Source organism: Alosa sapidissima, chromosome 24 (genome assembly GCF_018492685.1).
Source record: "Alosa sapidissima isolate fAloSap1 chromosome 24, fAloSap1.pri, whole genome shotgun sequence".
In the NCBI taxonomy this organism is placed as follows: Eukaryota; Metazoa; Chordata; class Actinopteri; order Clupeiformes; family Clupeidae; genus Alosa; species Alosa sapidissima.
This window is the reverse complement of record NC_055980.1, coordinates 13,245,752-13,261,143: the sequence shown is the minus strand read 5'-3', so window position 1 is coordinate 13,261,143 and position 15,392 is coordinate 13,245,752. Positions and strand designations below refer to the sequence as shown.

Here is a 15,392-nt window from a genome sequence, read left to right as displayed (position 1 = left end):
TTCTTCTTCACTCTCAATCTCTGGCGCTATTTCTTTTTCCTGTTACTTTCCTCCTGTTACAGTATTGCAAAAAGTAAACAGGGATGTAAATGTGTACAACAAAAATGGCACCTGTTGTTATTTTTGCAGTTGTCACTTAGCACAGCTCTCAGCTCTTTGGGAAACTCCTGTGGTTCTCACTCCTCTTCCCATGACTACCTATCCTTCTCCTCGCTTCCTCTATATACATGCCATCCCATCTCTGTACTCAGCTCAGTGGAGCACACCCAGTCTAGAGTGAACATAAAAGAAAGCCTTTTTTATCAACTCCTCTTTCTCTTAGCTTCTATCATTTCACTCCTTTTTTCACACATCCTGCCACGCCATCTCACTTTAGAGAATCCCCAGTGGTATGGAATGAGGACACAAGCCCACTCCATCCCCTCCACGCAAACACACACCACCTCAGGCTCATTGTAGATGCTCTGAGATGCACTGGGAATGTGGGGATATATTACAGTGCATGAAAATACACTGTTCTGTTATCCTAAGTCTTCTTCTTCTTCTTCTTCTTCTTATTCTTCCCACCAAATTTCTGCGTCTAATTCAGCTTCAACCGTTTAACGTCTTGAAAAGGAGACTTGAGGAATGTATTTTTCACTTTTGTAAACTTTATACTTTTTGAGATATTAATAAAAAACAAGCTTATTTTTCCCCATATACGTTGTATGGGGACTATGACATCATAATAGGCTAATTAACTTGATTTGCACCTGTATCAACTTCCAGCTGCTCAACTAAGTCCCATCAAAAAGCTAGTTAAACTGATTGCACCTGTATCAACTGCTTTCTGCTCAATTAGGCCAACTCTCTCTGTGTATCTCCATTCTACAAGGATATAAGGCACATTCCATCCAACTTTCTATCCATTCATCCTCTTCAAACCATTCACTCATCTACCCATTAAACTATCCCATCAACATCCATTAAACAATCTGCCTATCAACATCCATTCAACTTTCTGTCTATCAACATCCATTACACTATCTATATTTAACTTTTAAACTATATACTCTGTCTCAGGCTTTAAACATACAATCTGGCTCTACAGATCCTGTTCAACTATTTCCTCTGCCCACAACTGTTTCAAAATAAATATCCTCACTACAATAATTCACTATTAAATAATTTAACTATTTAAACTACTCAACTATTTAACTGTTCAGCCATTTCAACTGTCAGTTGTTATCAACTATGACTTCTGCCAACTGTTATCAAATAAAAGTTTGTTTTGCATTTTATGTTAATATACAGTATGTTTTCATTTTCTAGTTTGTGTTTATGATCCTGATCACTCCCCCCCTCTCTCTGTCTGTCTGCCTCTCTCTCTCTGTTTCTCTCTCTCTCTGTCTGTCTGTCTCTCACTCAGTGAAGCTTGAACAATTCCTCCCCAACTCCCCAACTGTTCTAGTATGAGCCAGTTTGTGCTGTTTTGTGGAGAGCATAGCGCACAACATTGCAACCCCCCCCCCCCCCCCCCCCCCCCCCCCCACACACACACACACATACACACACACACACACACCAAAGCTGTTGGTATCTCTTATTTCTATTCATTTCATCTTTCTGTCTCAATTTCATCTATCACTCTTTTCCAACTGACTTTTCTCTCCAACAAACCCCACCCCCCAGTAGAGATGCGTGAATGGGCTATTATTTCAACCGTAACCGCATAGCAAAACTTGTCATCCATCCGCACCAACGTTTTTTGACCAATTTTCAAAACCGCACCCGCCCGCCATCCGCTGGTTGTTTTAATGTATATGGGTGATGCGTTTGATTGGTTCAACCGCCACCCGCCCGAATTTAATTAAAATATTATATTTCTTCACGTCATCCGCCCGATCCGCGCATCTCTACCCCCCAGGTCTCTGTTCAGCCTTCCCAGTATGGCGGTATCTCTTCCCCTTTCTCCCTTTCCTCTCCTCTTTCAGTCTTAAGACAACCTTGGTGTTTTAGGGTGAAGGACACATTTGCCATATTTGATTTGCTCTCACAGTCAAAATCTCACAGTCTCACAGTCAAAACTTGACTTGACTCAAAACTTACCATTTGTGCGGCTCGGTCTGAAGATCATGTCCGGCAAGTTCAAAATCGAATGAAATTTGTGAGTGCTGAAACTTTTTGTAAAGTTTGTACTAAATCCAATATGGCGGAGGTCCAATATGGTGGAAAATGATGTAATAGGGGTCATTGAACTCAGATCGGTCCAGGGATTCCAACGGTGCCTGATCTGTGAATTCAATGGTCACATGTGTGAATGTAAGTCCAGTTTCGACCCATTGGTGGCACTAGAGTGTTTAGCATATAGTTCTGTAAATTGGTAAGAGTGATCATGGGATGGTCCTGAATCAGTGTGCCGAATTTCATACCTTTTGGCCAAATTTTGACCCGTTGGTGGCGCTAGATGGCTGGGTTTAAAGGTTTGTATGAGTGTGAGTGGTCAGTGAAGTGTCCCAAAACTTTCTTTATGTATCGCAGACATTTTTCATAATGGGAACTCTCTGTTTCTGACCTTCGCTGACTCTGGTTTTGACTCTCCTCTCCAGTGTGTTGATATCTTTCTCACTCCTCTAGCTCTCTCTCCAGCCTCCCCACTGTGTTGATATCTCTTATGTCTCTCTCTCCTCCAGCTCTCTGTTGAGCCTCCCCGGTGTGGTGGTATCTCTTCGCGATGCGAAGATGGCCAGCCTGCCAGCTCACAAAGGCCCACATGTGCTCCGCCGCTTCACCCCAGAGTCTCTGGCGGAGATCGAGCGCCGTATCGAGGACCGCAAGCGGCTGGAGCTCGAGGGCGAAGAACCGCCGCCCGGCCCCAGTGGACCCAGCAGGGACATGGAGGCCGGGAAGAACCTGCCCATGATCTATGGAGACGCTCCGGATGATATGCTCAACACACCCCTGGAGGACATTGACCCCTACTTCAAAGAACAGAAAGTCAGTGGCTGTCTACGGTTGGGTATGGTTATGTATGAGGATCAAGTCTAGGGTTGGGTTATGTATGAGGATAAAGTCTAGGGTTGGGTTATGTATGAGGATCAAGTCTAGGGTTGGGCATGGTTATGTATGAGAAATCAAGCCTAGGGTTGGGTTTGGTTTGAAATGTTTGATACCGACAACTTGACTTTGACACTAGTTCCCTGAAGGATATTTTCTTCAATAGCAGTTTAATTAAAATCCATATATAAAAATAATTGCATTACACATTACAGTAGATTTTTTGTGTGTACAGTACAAAAAGGTTTTTCAGTGGCTGGGTATTTGTTACTAACTCAAAGCTGTTCTGTTCAGTCTGTGTGTGTTCTTTGATATTTGGGGTGAGATATGGGTGTTGGTTTTTGCTAAGTTAGTTCAGGCTTGTAATGTGGAAGGTAATGCTTTGTGGTGCCGGGGGCAGGGGGTAGGTAGTGGTGGCTTGGTCAGTTAGTTCAGGCTTCTAGCATTCACCAAGGGAAAGTCTTTTTCGGTCACTCCTTCATGCAGAGTATATGAATGCCTGTCAGAATGTCTGCTTAGCCCTGACTGGCAGAAGAATCTGTGACTAAGGACTTGGTGTTTGAAGGGTTGAGGGTGGCTTGCTTAGTTGGTTCAGAGTTAATGTCCACTCTAATGAATGTGATAAGAGAGCCAGGTGAGCCGTAAAACCTTCCCCACAACCTTGACCTTGATGATAAATCCTTGCAGGATCTATTGCAGAAGGTCCTCTTCACATCACTTCTTCACTTCACTTAGGCCTTTGTGTTCCTTTCGGAACATTTGTATTCCTGTCTTGGGCCATCTTCTCCAGCTGTTGCCACATCAGCCCCTCCTTCTTGAACTCTTGCTCTGTGCTTCCTCTCCACGTGTTCTTGGGACGACCTCTCCCCGTTTGCCTTGAGGGTTCCATGTCAGTACCTGTTTTGTTATTTCTTTTTTGTTTCTTCTCAGTGTGTGACCAATCCAGATCCACATTCTACTTTTCGTCTGTACTTCTAATGGTTCCTGGTTGATGCGTTCCCGTAGGTTGATTTTTTTAGGTTTCACTCTGCTGTGTATACCTTTATAATGATCAGCAAAACACAATCTAAAGGTTCCACACTGAGCCAAAGAAGTGTTGTTAATATTAGGGATGCACTTTTATATCAGCCTTGCATGGTTATCTGCTTAGTTGAGTGGTGTTGGTCGATTGGCCAAAAACTGTGTTTGGCCAGAAGATACACACTTCACATAGTTACCCCTAATGACTGTGCATAGTGCGAAGCTAATTTGCACACTGGGTGGCGTGTGTCCTTGATGTGACAGAACTTATGTCTGTTGTTCAGTGTAAAGTGAGCGTCAAGTGTGAAAGTGTGAAGTCATGCATAAAAATATTCTTGCAGCCTTCTACAAATGATTGCTTACATTTAGATGTTACCGGCACTAAGACACAGGAATTATATGGTTACGGGGAAAAGATGTGTTCCCATGCTTTATGACTTTGTGAATATGAGTGTATGTATTTTTTCACTCTGCTGTATACCTTATAGTAATCAGCAAAACACAATCTGAAGGTTCCACACTGAGCCAAAGAAGTGTTGTTAATATTAGGGATGCACTTTTATATCAGCCTTGCATGGTTACCGGCTTAGTTAAGTGGTGTTGGTCGATTGGCCAACAATATGACATTTACCAATGATAGTGGTTGATAATTATTTGTAATGCCACATTAGCTAAATATTGTGTTATGTGCGGAGTGGCTCATGTGCTGAACATGTGAATATTGTAAATATTTTTGACTCCCTGCCCAGGTTATAATTAACAATAAAAATTAGGTGGACAAACTAACAGTATCTATTGGTTATCAGACAAATTGTTGTCTACCTGGAATCTACCCAGAATGTTTACTATTGTTGCATCCCTTGTTAATATGAATAACCTGCTGTTTTTTTGTATCTCCTTGTTGTGCAGACCTTTATAGTGATCACCAAAGGTAACACAATCTTCAGGTTCAATGCTGAGCCTGCTTGTTACATTCTCAGCCCCTTTAACCTTCTACGAATAGGATCCATCAAAATACTCATACATTCATATCCTTTCATTTCAGATGTCTACTGCTGTTCAAATCTATTCAATTATATCTTTATAGAGCACCAATAACTATTGAATTTGTCTCAAGATGTTTTACAAAGCATGGAGTTCGAACCCCTTTTAGCAAGCAGTCACCCACCAAGGTGCCAGGGCCAAGCCCATGGACACCAAGGGTAGGTCCATAGACATGACAGACACCAGTGGATATTCTGGTAGTTACTGTAGTTAGTTAGTATTTGTCCTGTAAGAAATGTGTAACATTGTAGCATGTAGCAGATTATTATTATTTATGACGAATTGATGGAAGGTTCATGTAGTCTATTCAGTAAAGCAGTTTTGCTATTTCTGTTCTGTTTGAACAGAATGTCTGTAGCTTTTATTTTATGTTTGAAATATACTAAGCAAAAACATAAACATGGCATAGTCTATGGCTGAAGAGTTCAGATGCAAAACCCTTGACTATATTACAGTATTTAGCATGATCATCATGTTCACCATATTAGCGAACTGTGTGTTTATGACCATGAGCAACCCCCCGCCATGGAGCAAGACAGTCGAGTAAGTCCATCTGCCAACCTTATATTTTTATTTATAACTTTTTTTTTATATATATAAATGTTATTTCTTTACTATTAATCACAACACATGATCGCCTGGTCTTTTTCTAGTTGTACTGTTTTATGGTATTCATGATACTTTTATACACTTTAAGTTGAGATAATGCTTATAATGTAGTTAACACTGTTTAACAAACTGTGCATTACCATAAGTGTTGTATACTTGTAAACTAGACCTAATTAGGCATTTTTTCATGCTGACTTGTCTGGTGGTACTGTAGTTGTGTATTTTTTTTTTCTTTGTAAAATTCTGACAATTTGCATATGTATATCATTGCAGATACGTTTTCACTGGTATTTATACCTTTGAGGCGTCGATAAAGGTCTTATCACGAGGCTTCTGCATCGGAAACTTTACATTCCTAAGAGATCCATGGAACTGGCTGGATTTCATGGTGATCAGTATGGCGTGAGTAGATCTGCATTTTTACAGTATTATTTAACATTATTCTGAACTTGAACAGTGTTCCTAGGTTTTATCAGTCATTGCCAATAATTTACTTGTCAAGGTTTGTGAAATTCGGTCTAAAAATGGCAATGTTTATCCATCATTCCATGTCTTGGAATTGCAATCAGGTTGTTAAGTCCGACGTCACTGAACCCAACAGCCAAATAACGTTTACTAGTGCAGCCAGCCGGTTTTCACAACCTGTAAACCTTGTCACCATCACCTCCATTTTAGTGAGGGAAAAAATCGCTTAACTCTAACTCTTTAAGTATTTACTGTAGCTGCATAGCTAGATGATATAATCAAGGGTAATGTCCAGGACTCCCCGAAAAATAGGATTTTATTAGGTTGAGGCAACAAGTGAGTAGTATGATGACAATTGACAAGGCTACTTTGAATAGTGGGGGACATTTTTTTTCTTTTACTGTCTATGGAGAAAAATGAACAGTTCTGAGAGCAGTTGGACTAGGGAAAAATAAATTGTCGGCACATTATTGCATTCATGACTTGAACATGACTCGAACAACGAGATAGACTACAGTGTAAAATTGGCAACATTGCAGTATTGTGCCATAATGTGTAACATTTTTGCATGATCGGATCACCCTGGGTTTCTCAACTTACGTCAGTGTCATTGCACTGACTGATCTGGTAAGATGATGGTATTTTTCATCAAACTTCTTTGGCATATTGCTATACACAGATCTGTGTGCCATTTAAAAGGTTGTTTCTATGTGCGCTTTAAGTAACGTGATTAATTAAAGTGATGCACTGGTCAAGCCTCTTCTTCTCTATGACTGTTAACTTGTACTGCCATTTAGACTGGACAGCCTTAAAAATAGCCGTCATTAGGACAGATCACTTACTTACAGCTAAGCGCACAGACTCATGTTCAACAACCAAACCAAATAAAACTGCAGTGTGAGAAGTATTTATTGTTTAACGGGCTAGAGTGCACTCAGTTCATGTTTCGCATGCCACTGTGTCTTTAAACACTTCTCTGTCATCATCATCCAGTTTGAGTTTACACTTTAATATAAGCACATACACTCTGTGTCTGTTTGAGCCTTTATGTATGTGATTGTGTGTGAGCAGTATCTTTATTCAGATAAATGATATAGTATGTTGACCTTTTATGTTTGTTTGTTTGTGTATGTGTGTGTGTGTGTGTGTGTGTGTGTGTGTGTGTGTCTCTTTCATTTTTATTCTGATATTTGACTGTGTTAACTGTCAGGTACATCACAGAGTTTGTCGACCTTGGCAACGTGTCAGCCCTGAGGACGTTCCGCGTACTTCGAGCTCTGAAGACCATCACAGTGATTCCTGGTGAGTGTCATATTACTTCAGCATATGGTACCTCCTGCCATACGCACAAAACAGCACACACATTGGCAAAATCACTGCAGATGAGAAAGCATCCAATATCCAAAGTGACCCATTGAGAATCTTACAAAAATCTATAACAACATGAATTATAATGTGCACAACAGTTATATATTTTTTGTCATTTGTATTATGATTATGATATAACTTAAAATAGAAAATATCACAGTAATAGCAACAATTACCATCACAATAACTATACATTACAATGGGATAAAAATATGTAAATCTGTAGAAGAATTAAACAAATTGATAAGCATAAGTCATTCTAATATTAATAAAGATGTTTGCTTAGCTGTGTACTGGTGTAAGGTATTAACCAAGGTCAAGGATCACTGTAAGGTCAAAGGTCACATCTTAGTCACAAAGGTGTATCTTTATATTATATTACAGCCTTGTTGAATTGTCATATTATAATGTTTTCTTTTTCAATGTCAAGAACATGGCAAATTTGTTTACATATGAATTTTGCTAAATGATTACACATAAATGCTGTGCTTCATTTCTTTATGTTATTCCCCTCTGTGAGGGGGTATGGTTTTAACAACCATTGCTGGAGCTTTTTTTTATCCTATTTTGATACATGCATTTTCTTGACATGTGATATTTTGATATTCGTGAACAAATTCAGACAAATTCTTCTCCTCAGTCATTTCCTCTCTTTTTTTCTTTCTTGGTAAAGGTTTGAAAACCATTGTTGGAGCTCTTATCCAGTCAGTGAAGAAGATGGGCGACGTGATGATTTTGACGGTGTTCGCTCTTGCCGTCTTTGCACTCATCGGCCTGCAGCTGTTCATGGGGAACCTGCGGCAGAAGTGCATACGCTGGCCCCTCCACAACGACACCGACACCATGTTTGATGACTTCTTCAACACCACCATGGCCTACAACACCACCATGGCCTACAACGCCACTGTCAACGAGACTAGCACCTTTGATTTCAAAGCCTACATAGAAAACGAAGGTACTGTTCTATAATTGATACATAGAAAAATATGGCCACCACCTAAATTTAATCAATAGCTTTGTGTTAACTACTGTATATTACAAGGGATTACATTGTCCCTGGAGCAACTTGGAGTTAAGTGCCTTGCTCAAGGGCACAAAGGTGGAAGCCGAGAATTGAATCCACAACTTTCAGACTACTACACGCTAGCCCAGCTTCTTAACCACTACACTACCACCGCCCACTAAATTTGTCCAAGAACAAGATTTTTTTTTGTTTCTAGTCCAGGTATGAGAGTAGTTATCTTCTTCTCTCTTGATTCCTCCTCAAATATTTTTTATTAACTCTTTCTTTCTTTCTTTCTTTCTTTCTCTCTTTCTTTATTTTTTCTCTCTTTTTCAGAGAATCAGTATTTCTTAGAAGGCAGCTTGGACGCCCTGCTGTGTGGAAACAGCTCAGATGCTGGGTATGTGTGTCTTTATTAGTGCCATAGGCCTCAGCTACCCTTACACAACAGCCAGACAGACTGTTTTGTGTGGGACAAAAGCAATGGAAAGTCATTGCTGGTCATGTTTGAGACAAGTCTAAAGTCAAACTTAATCTAATTTTATAAGAAGGTAAAGTCTATTAGCTAATTTAATACCATGACCAAGATCCTAAGCACAAATGTTGCTCATCAACTCATGCTGATCAGTGCTCCCACAAGTCAGTTCATGCATGAACTTATTGAGGGACTTGAGGCACTTGGCCCATCTTTTAAATTAGGGCCCAATTCCTTTCCTTCAATTTCATTCAGTTTAGTAAAGTTAAATCAGTTTGATACTATATTTCAGCATACATTTTCTGAACTTTGCAATGGGCGACAGAGGGTGGTTGAAAGTTTAGCCTCAGGGCCAGGGAGATGACAGCGTGCGTGCAGATGCTTCACTGTTCCCCCTGCTGACAGGAAGTGCCCAGAAGGATTCGTTTGCATGAAGGCCGGGCGGAACCCCAACTACGGATACACCAGCTATGACTCGTTTGGCTGGGCCTTCCTGGCCCTTTTCAGGCTTATGACACAAGACTACTGGGAGAACCTCTTCCAGCTGGTGTGTATGGACTATTTATGGCTATGGTATTTAATTGATGCTTTTATGTTGACTGTTTAGGTATTGTGGTATAAAGACCAAGAGATAGTGAGGAAGTACCACCTAAATTCTTTTCAATGGTCGATGCTAGGCTTGCTACTTCAGCCAAAAGTATCATTAATTGGCTGCCACACCCTTTTAATATTGCGTGTGAAATGTGCTCCCTTCTAGACATATTTTCACAAAGAAGACAATAATAAGTCTCCATACAGATGGCCACAAACCATGTCGTCCATGTGGATTGGCTGATCCAAGTTTGGAAACATGCAGTACTTTTGAGCCAGTAGTAATGTGGCACCTAATTGGCTTGTTTATTAAACTTGGGCGGGAAGCATAGCATAGAAATAGATAGAATGATCATTTCCAGGCAGAGAAAAAAAACTGCATACATTTTTTTTTAATTTACCATAGGTGTAAATAATTATGGCTAAACTGTACATGTTTTTTCGTACATCTAATCAATTAATTAATCAATTAATTGATGTATTGATTGGTTTTATTGATATAGAGGACACAGTGTAGATCTGAGGGATAACTTGTGAAAGTAAGAACACTTATTTCCAACATGACAGAACAGACAATAACACAGCATACAATAACAAAAAAGAGGCATGAAAATGGATATCCTACCTGATAGTATCTTCCCTTTTTTACCACATTTATACAGTATATGTTATTTACACAATCAACTCACATTGCATCACACAGCAATAACATCTTAAAGGTACTGTAGTTTTCGACTTGAGATGAGATGTTATGAAATCAGATGCATAGATCTGGGTAAAATGTCCTATATCAGTTGCCGTAGTTGTTGAGTCTCAGATTCTGTTTAGACCCTCAGGGCTGCAGGAAAGACCTACATGCTCTTCTTCGTGGTGGTCATCTTCCTGGGCTCCTTCTACCTCATCAACCTCATCCTGGCCGTGGTTGCCATGGCGTATGACGAGCAGAACGCGGCCACCCTGGCCGAGGCTAAAGAGAAGGAGGAGGAGTTCCAGAGGCTTCTAGAACAACTCCACAACCAAGAGGACGAGGTCAGGTGACAACTTCCTATCAAACTTGCTAGAGAGAACAGGAATAGAGACTGTGTGTTAGTTAGTTAGTAGTAATTTAGTAGTTATTTTGCTTATTGTTATTTATTTAATTTTAGGACACTTTAGGTGCTTAGTTATTTTTATTTATGTTGTTAATTATTATTTATTGATATTTACCATTTATTATTTAGTGTTTACTTTTTCATATGAAAGGTTAGGTGACAACTTCTTATAAAACGTTCTAGAAATGCCGGACGGAGCTGCATAGTCACCAGCATACCCGTGACACCAAAACATAAGTGGTTGAACCATGGCAGGCAGTAGATGTAGTAGTGGTAGGATCTGCAGTACTTTTCAAGCTTTGATGCTTACTTAGCTATTGGAATATCAGCAGATGATTGTGGGGAGTCAGATGTCTCTGACTAGCCAACGGAGCCAAAGTCGAGGCACCAATGACACACGCAGTCTCCAAGACGATGACGTCATAAAGGACTGCAATGGAAGAATAGTTCCACGATTTGTCATCAACAGAGTCTCTTCAGAAAAAGAAGTGAGGATTCTTATGAATATATAGTGATTTTGGTAGTAGCTATGAACATAAAGGCTTACACATTTTACACACATACTATAGTGACACTTTACAAATAACTCCATAATAATAATACAAATAACTCCATAGCTTAAGAATAGAACATTTCAAATTAGAAACTAGAAGTAAAATTTGTGCACAGTAACAGGGCAATTTTTAAATCAAAATTTGATTTATGTTGTTAATATTTCATATAAACATTAAGGATAGTGTTTTCAGAATTACTTTTATATGAAATAACCATATCTGTTTAATGAAATTTTACCTAAAAAAACAAACAAACTCCAAACGGTCTACTCAAGATTCTGTTTATCATGCTGCTGTCATACTGTGTCAGTGCAGGTGCTTAATATATTTGGATGAACTTACTTCATCTCCAGTAACCATTACTAGTTAAACCCATTTTAACATACAATATGACCGTATTTACAACTTGCTAATGTGTGTGTGTGTGTGGGTGTGTGTGTGTGTGTGTAGGTATGCACAGACGATGACAAGAGTAGAGATGCAAAGTCCATTGGGTCCAAACACAGCATGATGTACCTGGAGCAGCCAGGCTTGGGCAAACGGACAGCCAGTGCCCTAACGGTCCTCTCTAACGCCATGGAAGGTACAGAGTACACACACATGGATCTTAACACACTGCCAGAGACAAATGGGCCTCCAGCTGGAAGAGGAGTTGTACAGTTCTCTACAGCCACTTGTGCTGCAGTTCCACTTCTGGCCACGCTTACTGAGGGGCAGCAGAGAGCAATGTGTTAAAAAGTTTGTGCAGTGAGAACATCTCATAATACAATCATTATTACCACCCTAGTTGACATCATCTTCATCATTATCATCAATGTCATCTGTCTTCATCTGTCTTCATCACATAGCATTATAAATAATAAATCTCCCTTTTTGTCATCATTTGCTGTGTGACAGCCCAGCCCTAGCCCCCCCCCCCCCCCCTCTCTCTCTGAATCTCTGCCAGCAGTTTAATTTAGTGTATCTGACCATCACTGTGCGGCAGCATGCTTGTGTCTGCCCCTGAGATCACTCTGGCAGCTTTTTAAATACATCAGGGCTTAGTGCAGGCGCCCAGACCTCGCCTGGCTCTAATGTGAGCTGTAATTGACTAGATTAGTGTTCAGTAGTGGACATGCGGCCTTTGCCGGACACAGCTTTGGGGCAGCATTGTGTGGACGGCGACCGGGGGCAGAGATGGTGAGCGGCTCTGTGTTTGGAGAAATCCCGATTACACGCAGGACTGTGCCCTTCGCTAGTGATAAGCTTGAGGCTATTTTAGAGTAAATGAGTTGAGTTTGTGTGGACAGAGCTTTATTTGTGTCAAGGCCTGACTCCTATGTGGTTCTCATTCATGTATATTTAGCTACCGGTACTTCAAACTTAATTAAGAGTAAGACAATTAACTCTGCAGATATAGAACCAAGTTAATTGTGCAAAATAATTTGTATATCATCTTATAAAAAGTAAGTTCTGTGCAAGATTACATGTTACAGTTAATGTTACTATTAAAACCACTTATAGGTTTCAGTCAATGGATTATGATAATAATTTGTTGAAAGTGAAACCTTTTGGTCTATCTGTTACAGTGATAACTCAAAACTCATTTTTCCTCCTTTCTCTCTCTCCTTATCTCTCACTGTCCTCTGTCTTTCATTCCTCCTCCTCCTCTTCTCTCTCTCTCTCTCTACCTCCCTTTCTTCTCTCTCCACCCCTCTCTCTCTACCCCTCTCTCTCTCTCTACCTCTCTCTCTCTCTCTCTTTCTCCTCTCTCCACCCCTCTCTCTTTGTCACACAGAGCTGGAGGAGCTTCAGAGGCCTTGTCCACCCGGCTGGTACAAGTTCGCCGACATCTTCCTCAAGTGGAACTGCTGCCCGCCGTGGGTGATCTTCAAGAACTGGGTGAACTTTGTGGTGATGGACCCCTTCGTGGACCTGGGCATCACCATCTGTATCGTGCTCAACACACTCTTCATGGCCATGGAACACTACCCCATGAGCCCTGAGTTTGACCACATGCTGTCAGTGGGCAACCTGGTACGCCCTGGCCTGCCCGCCACACATCACATAGTTTAAAGTCACATGTATTTGTTTGTTTGTTTCTTTGCTTAGTAGGGGCCAGTGCTCATTGATCAACATACTAAATGCTCTAAATGAGTCGATGAAAATTACTTAATAATTACTTAAGAATTATTAAGTATTATAAGAATTATTATAAGAATTATTCAACTAAACGAGTTAGATGAAAATTAGCCCATATAGCTGTTGTCCGTAGCCAGTTAGTTTTTAAAGAGACCACCTGGAATGAAAAGTCAGCCAAGCACTATGTGGTTTGATTTAAGGATAGAGTCTGAGATTCAGGTGCTATCTGGGTTGATTTAAGTATACAAGTACAAGAGTCTGGTGTCGTTTAGGTGGATTTAAAAGTAGAGTCCGAGACTTAGGAGAAATATTTGAGTTCAACTTCCAACCTTTCCTGTGTTCCTGAGGCAACCTGTTAATGGGTTGAAATGTGACTCATGAATAATCCACATGCTATGAGTTTCCCTAAATAAAAGTTTGCCCTCACTAGACACATTACATAAACAGATATGTTACAGTAATAACTTACTCTGTCTGAAAAGGTTATTTCTTGCTCTGGAATCCTTTTCCCCTTTCTCCTCTTCAGTGCTACCAATGCTTTGTGTTATCTGTGTGCATGACGTGCTAAATAAATCAATCTTACTTACTTACTTACTTACCCTTCCTCCAGGTCTTCACTGGTATCTTCACGGCTGAGATGGTCTTCAAGCTGATAGCCATGGACCCCTACTATTACTTCCAGGTGGGCTGGAACGTCTTTGATAGCATCATTGTCACCTTCAGTCTGGTGGAGCTGGGCCTGGCCAACGTCCAGGGCCTGTCAGTACTTCGGTCCTTCCGTTTGGTAAGCTCCGATTACACCGGACAACACATTGACACATTGACCAGACAACATGAAGAACAGTATCACCGGGGATCACTAGTGTCAAAGAAATTTTGAGACTGATAAAAGCTGACAGTCTATCAGAATCCATCAAATTGTAAACATCACATTCATTCATCAACACTAGGAGACTTTCTTTATTGTTGGTCAGCATGGACGCTTATATGTTATGTACAGTAATCTTCATTGTTATCGCTACTGGTGTGAATGGATCTTAATAGCATCCATTTTGCTAGCCCAGCTGTATGTGCCAGAATGTGTTTTAGACTTTGTATTTTGTACTGTTGAGAATCACTTCATATTATATTTAGGGCTGTCAAAATAACTGATTAATTTCGATTAATTAATTTGAGATAAAATAACTGATTAAAAAAAATAACACAGATTAATCGATTCCCTATGACCCCGAGCCGTTAGTCAGTAACAATTAGACTGTAAAATGAAGGAGAGAGATGAAAATGTGCTGCCTAGATCATTGATTGGAACATTTACTTTTAAAAAACGCCTGATGGTGTTGATAAAAATAAAGTGTTGATTAAAATAAAGTCCTCTACAATGTCTGCAGCAAGGAATTTGCATATCACCGGTGTTCGTCAAGTCGAAAGTTTCACATCACTGCAAAGAAATAGTGTTGACATTGAGGGGAGTGTTATTTTCATTGTGTCCCCTAGGTTATATCTGTGACCTGAAATGCCTTGTATGTTAAAAAAAACTTCTTCCCGAAGCACTTTTGAATTTATTTCCTCAGCATATTAGGTCATATCATAGATTATTATGGCCATTATTTGAACAGTGAAAGTAATAATAAAAGTATTTTTGAAATTTAATGTCACTAATGCTGATTATTTAATGATTCATTTGAATTTAAATATTTAAAATACTTTCACAGCAAAAATTATATATGCGATTAATTTAGATAAATCACAGAGTATGTAATTAATTAGATTATTTTTTTTAATCGATTGACAGCCCTAATTATATTGATTGTAATAATTCCACATAATGGATTTTGTGTTTTGGTATAAAACTATAATGTAATAAATAATACTTATACTATTATATACTATAAATCATATACTATTTTATGATAAGCATCCATTAAACTGAGGTGTATATTTGTGTTGACTCTGTTTGTGTGTGTGTGTGTGTTTGTCTGCCTGTCTGTCTGTCTGTCTGTGTGTTTGTGTGTACG

General features: G+C 39.8%; 1 protein-coding gene across 4 annotated transcripts in view; it reads left to right on the top strand.

Moving 5' to 3' along the window:
* The window catches only part of scn4aa (sodium channel, voltage-gated, type IV, alpha, a), a 45,326-nt gene that overhangs the window by 11,561 nt on the left and 18,373 nt on the right, over positions 1 to 15,392 (top strand). For 3 of the 4 annotated variants that reach the window (XM_042082287.1, XM_042082289.1, XM_042082288.1), the window contains exons 2-14: positions 2,673 to 2,976; positions 4,966 to 5,084; positions 5,554 to 5,643; positions 5,983 to 6,111; positions 7,385 to 7,476; positions 8,216 to 8,497; positions 8,882 to 8,945; positions 9,426 to 9,567; positions 10,440 to 10,640; positions 11,032 to 11,190; positions 11,707 to 11,839; positions 13,034 to 13,272; positions 13,988 to 14,161. In XM_042082287.1, the coding sequence (XP_041938221.1) occupies positions 2,722 to 2,976; positions 4,966 to 5,084; positions 5,554 to 5,643; positions 5,983 to 6,111; positions 7,385 to 7,476; positions 8,216 to 8,497; positions 8,882 to 8,945; positions 9,426 to 9,567; positions 10,440 to 10,640; positions 11,032 to 11,190; positions 11,707 to 11,839; positions 13,034 to 13,272; positions 13,988 to 14,161 (2,079 nt within the window). In that variant the 5' untranslated portion in view covers positions 2,673 to 2,721. The remainder of the gene's footprint in view (positions 1 to 2,672; positions 2,977 to 4,965; positions 5,085 to 5,553; positions 5,644 to 5,982; positions 6,112 to 7,384; positions 7,477 to 8,215; positions 8,498 to 8,881; positions 8,946 to 9,425; positions 9,568 to 10,439; positions 10,641 to 11,031; positions 11,191 to 11,706; positions 11,840 to 13,033; positions 13,273 to 13,987; positions 14,162 to 15,392) is intronic. The other variant, XM_042082290.1, reaches the window with a different exon arrangement.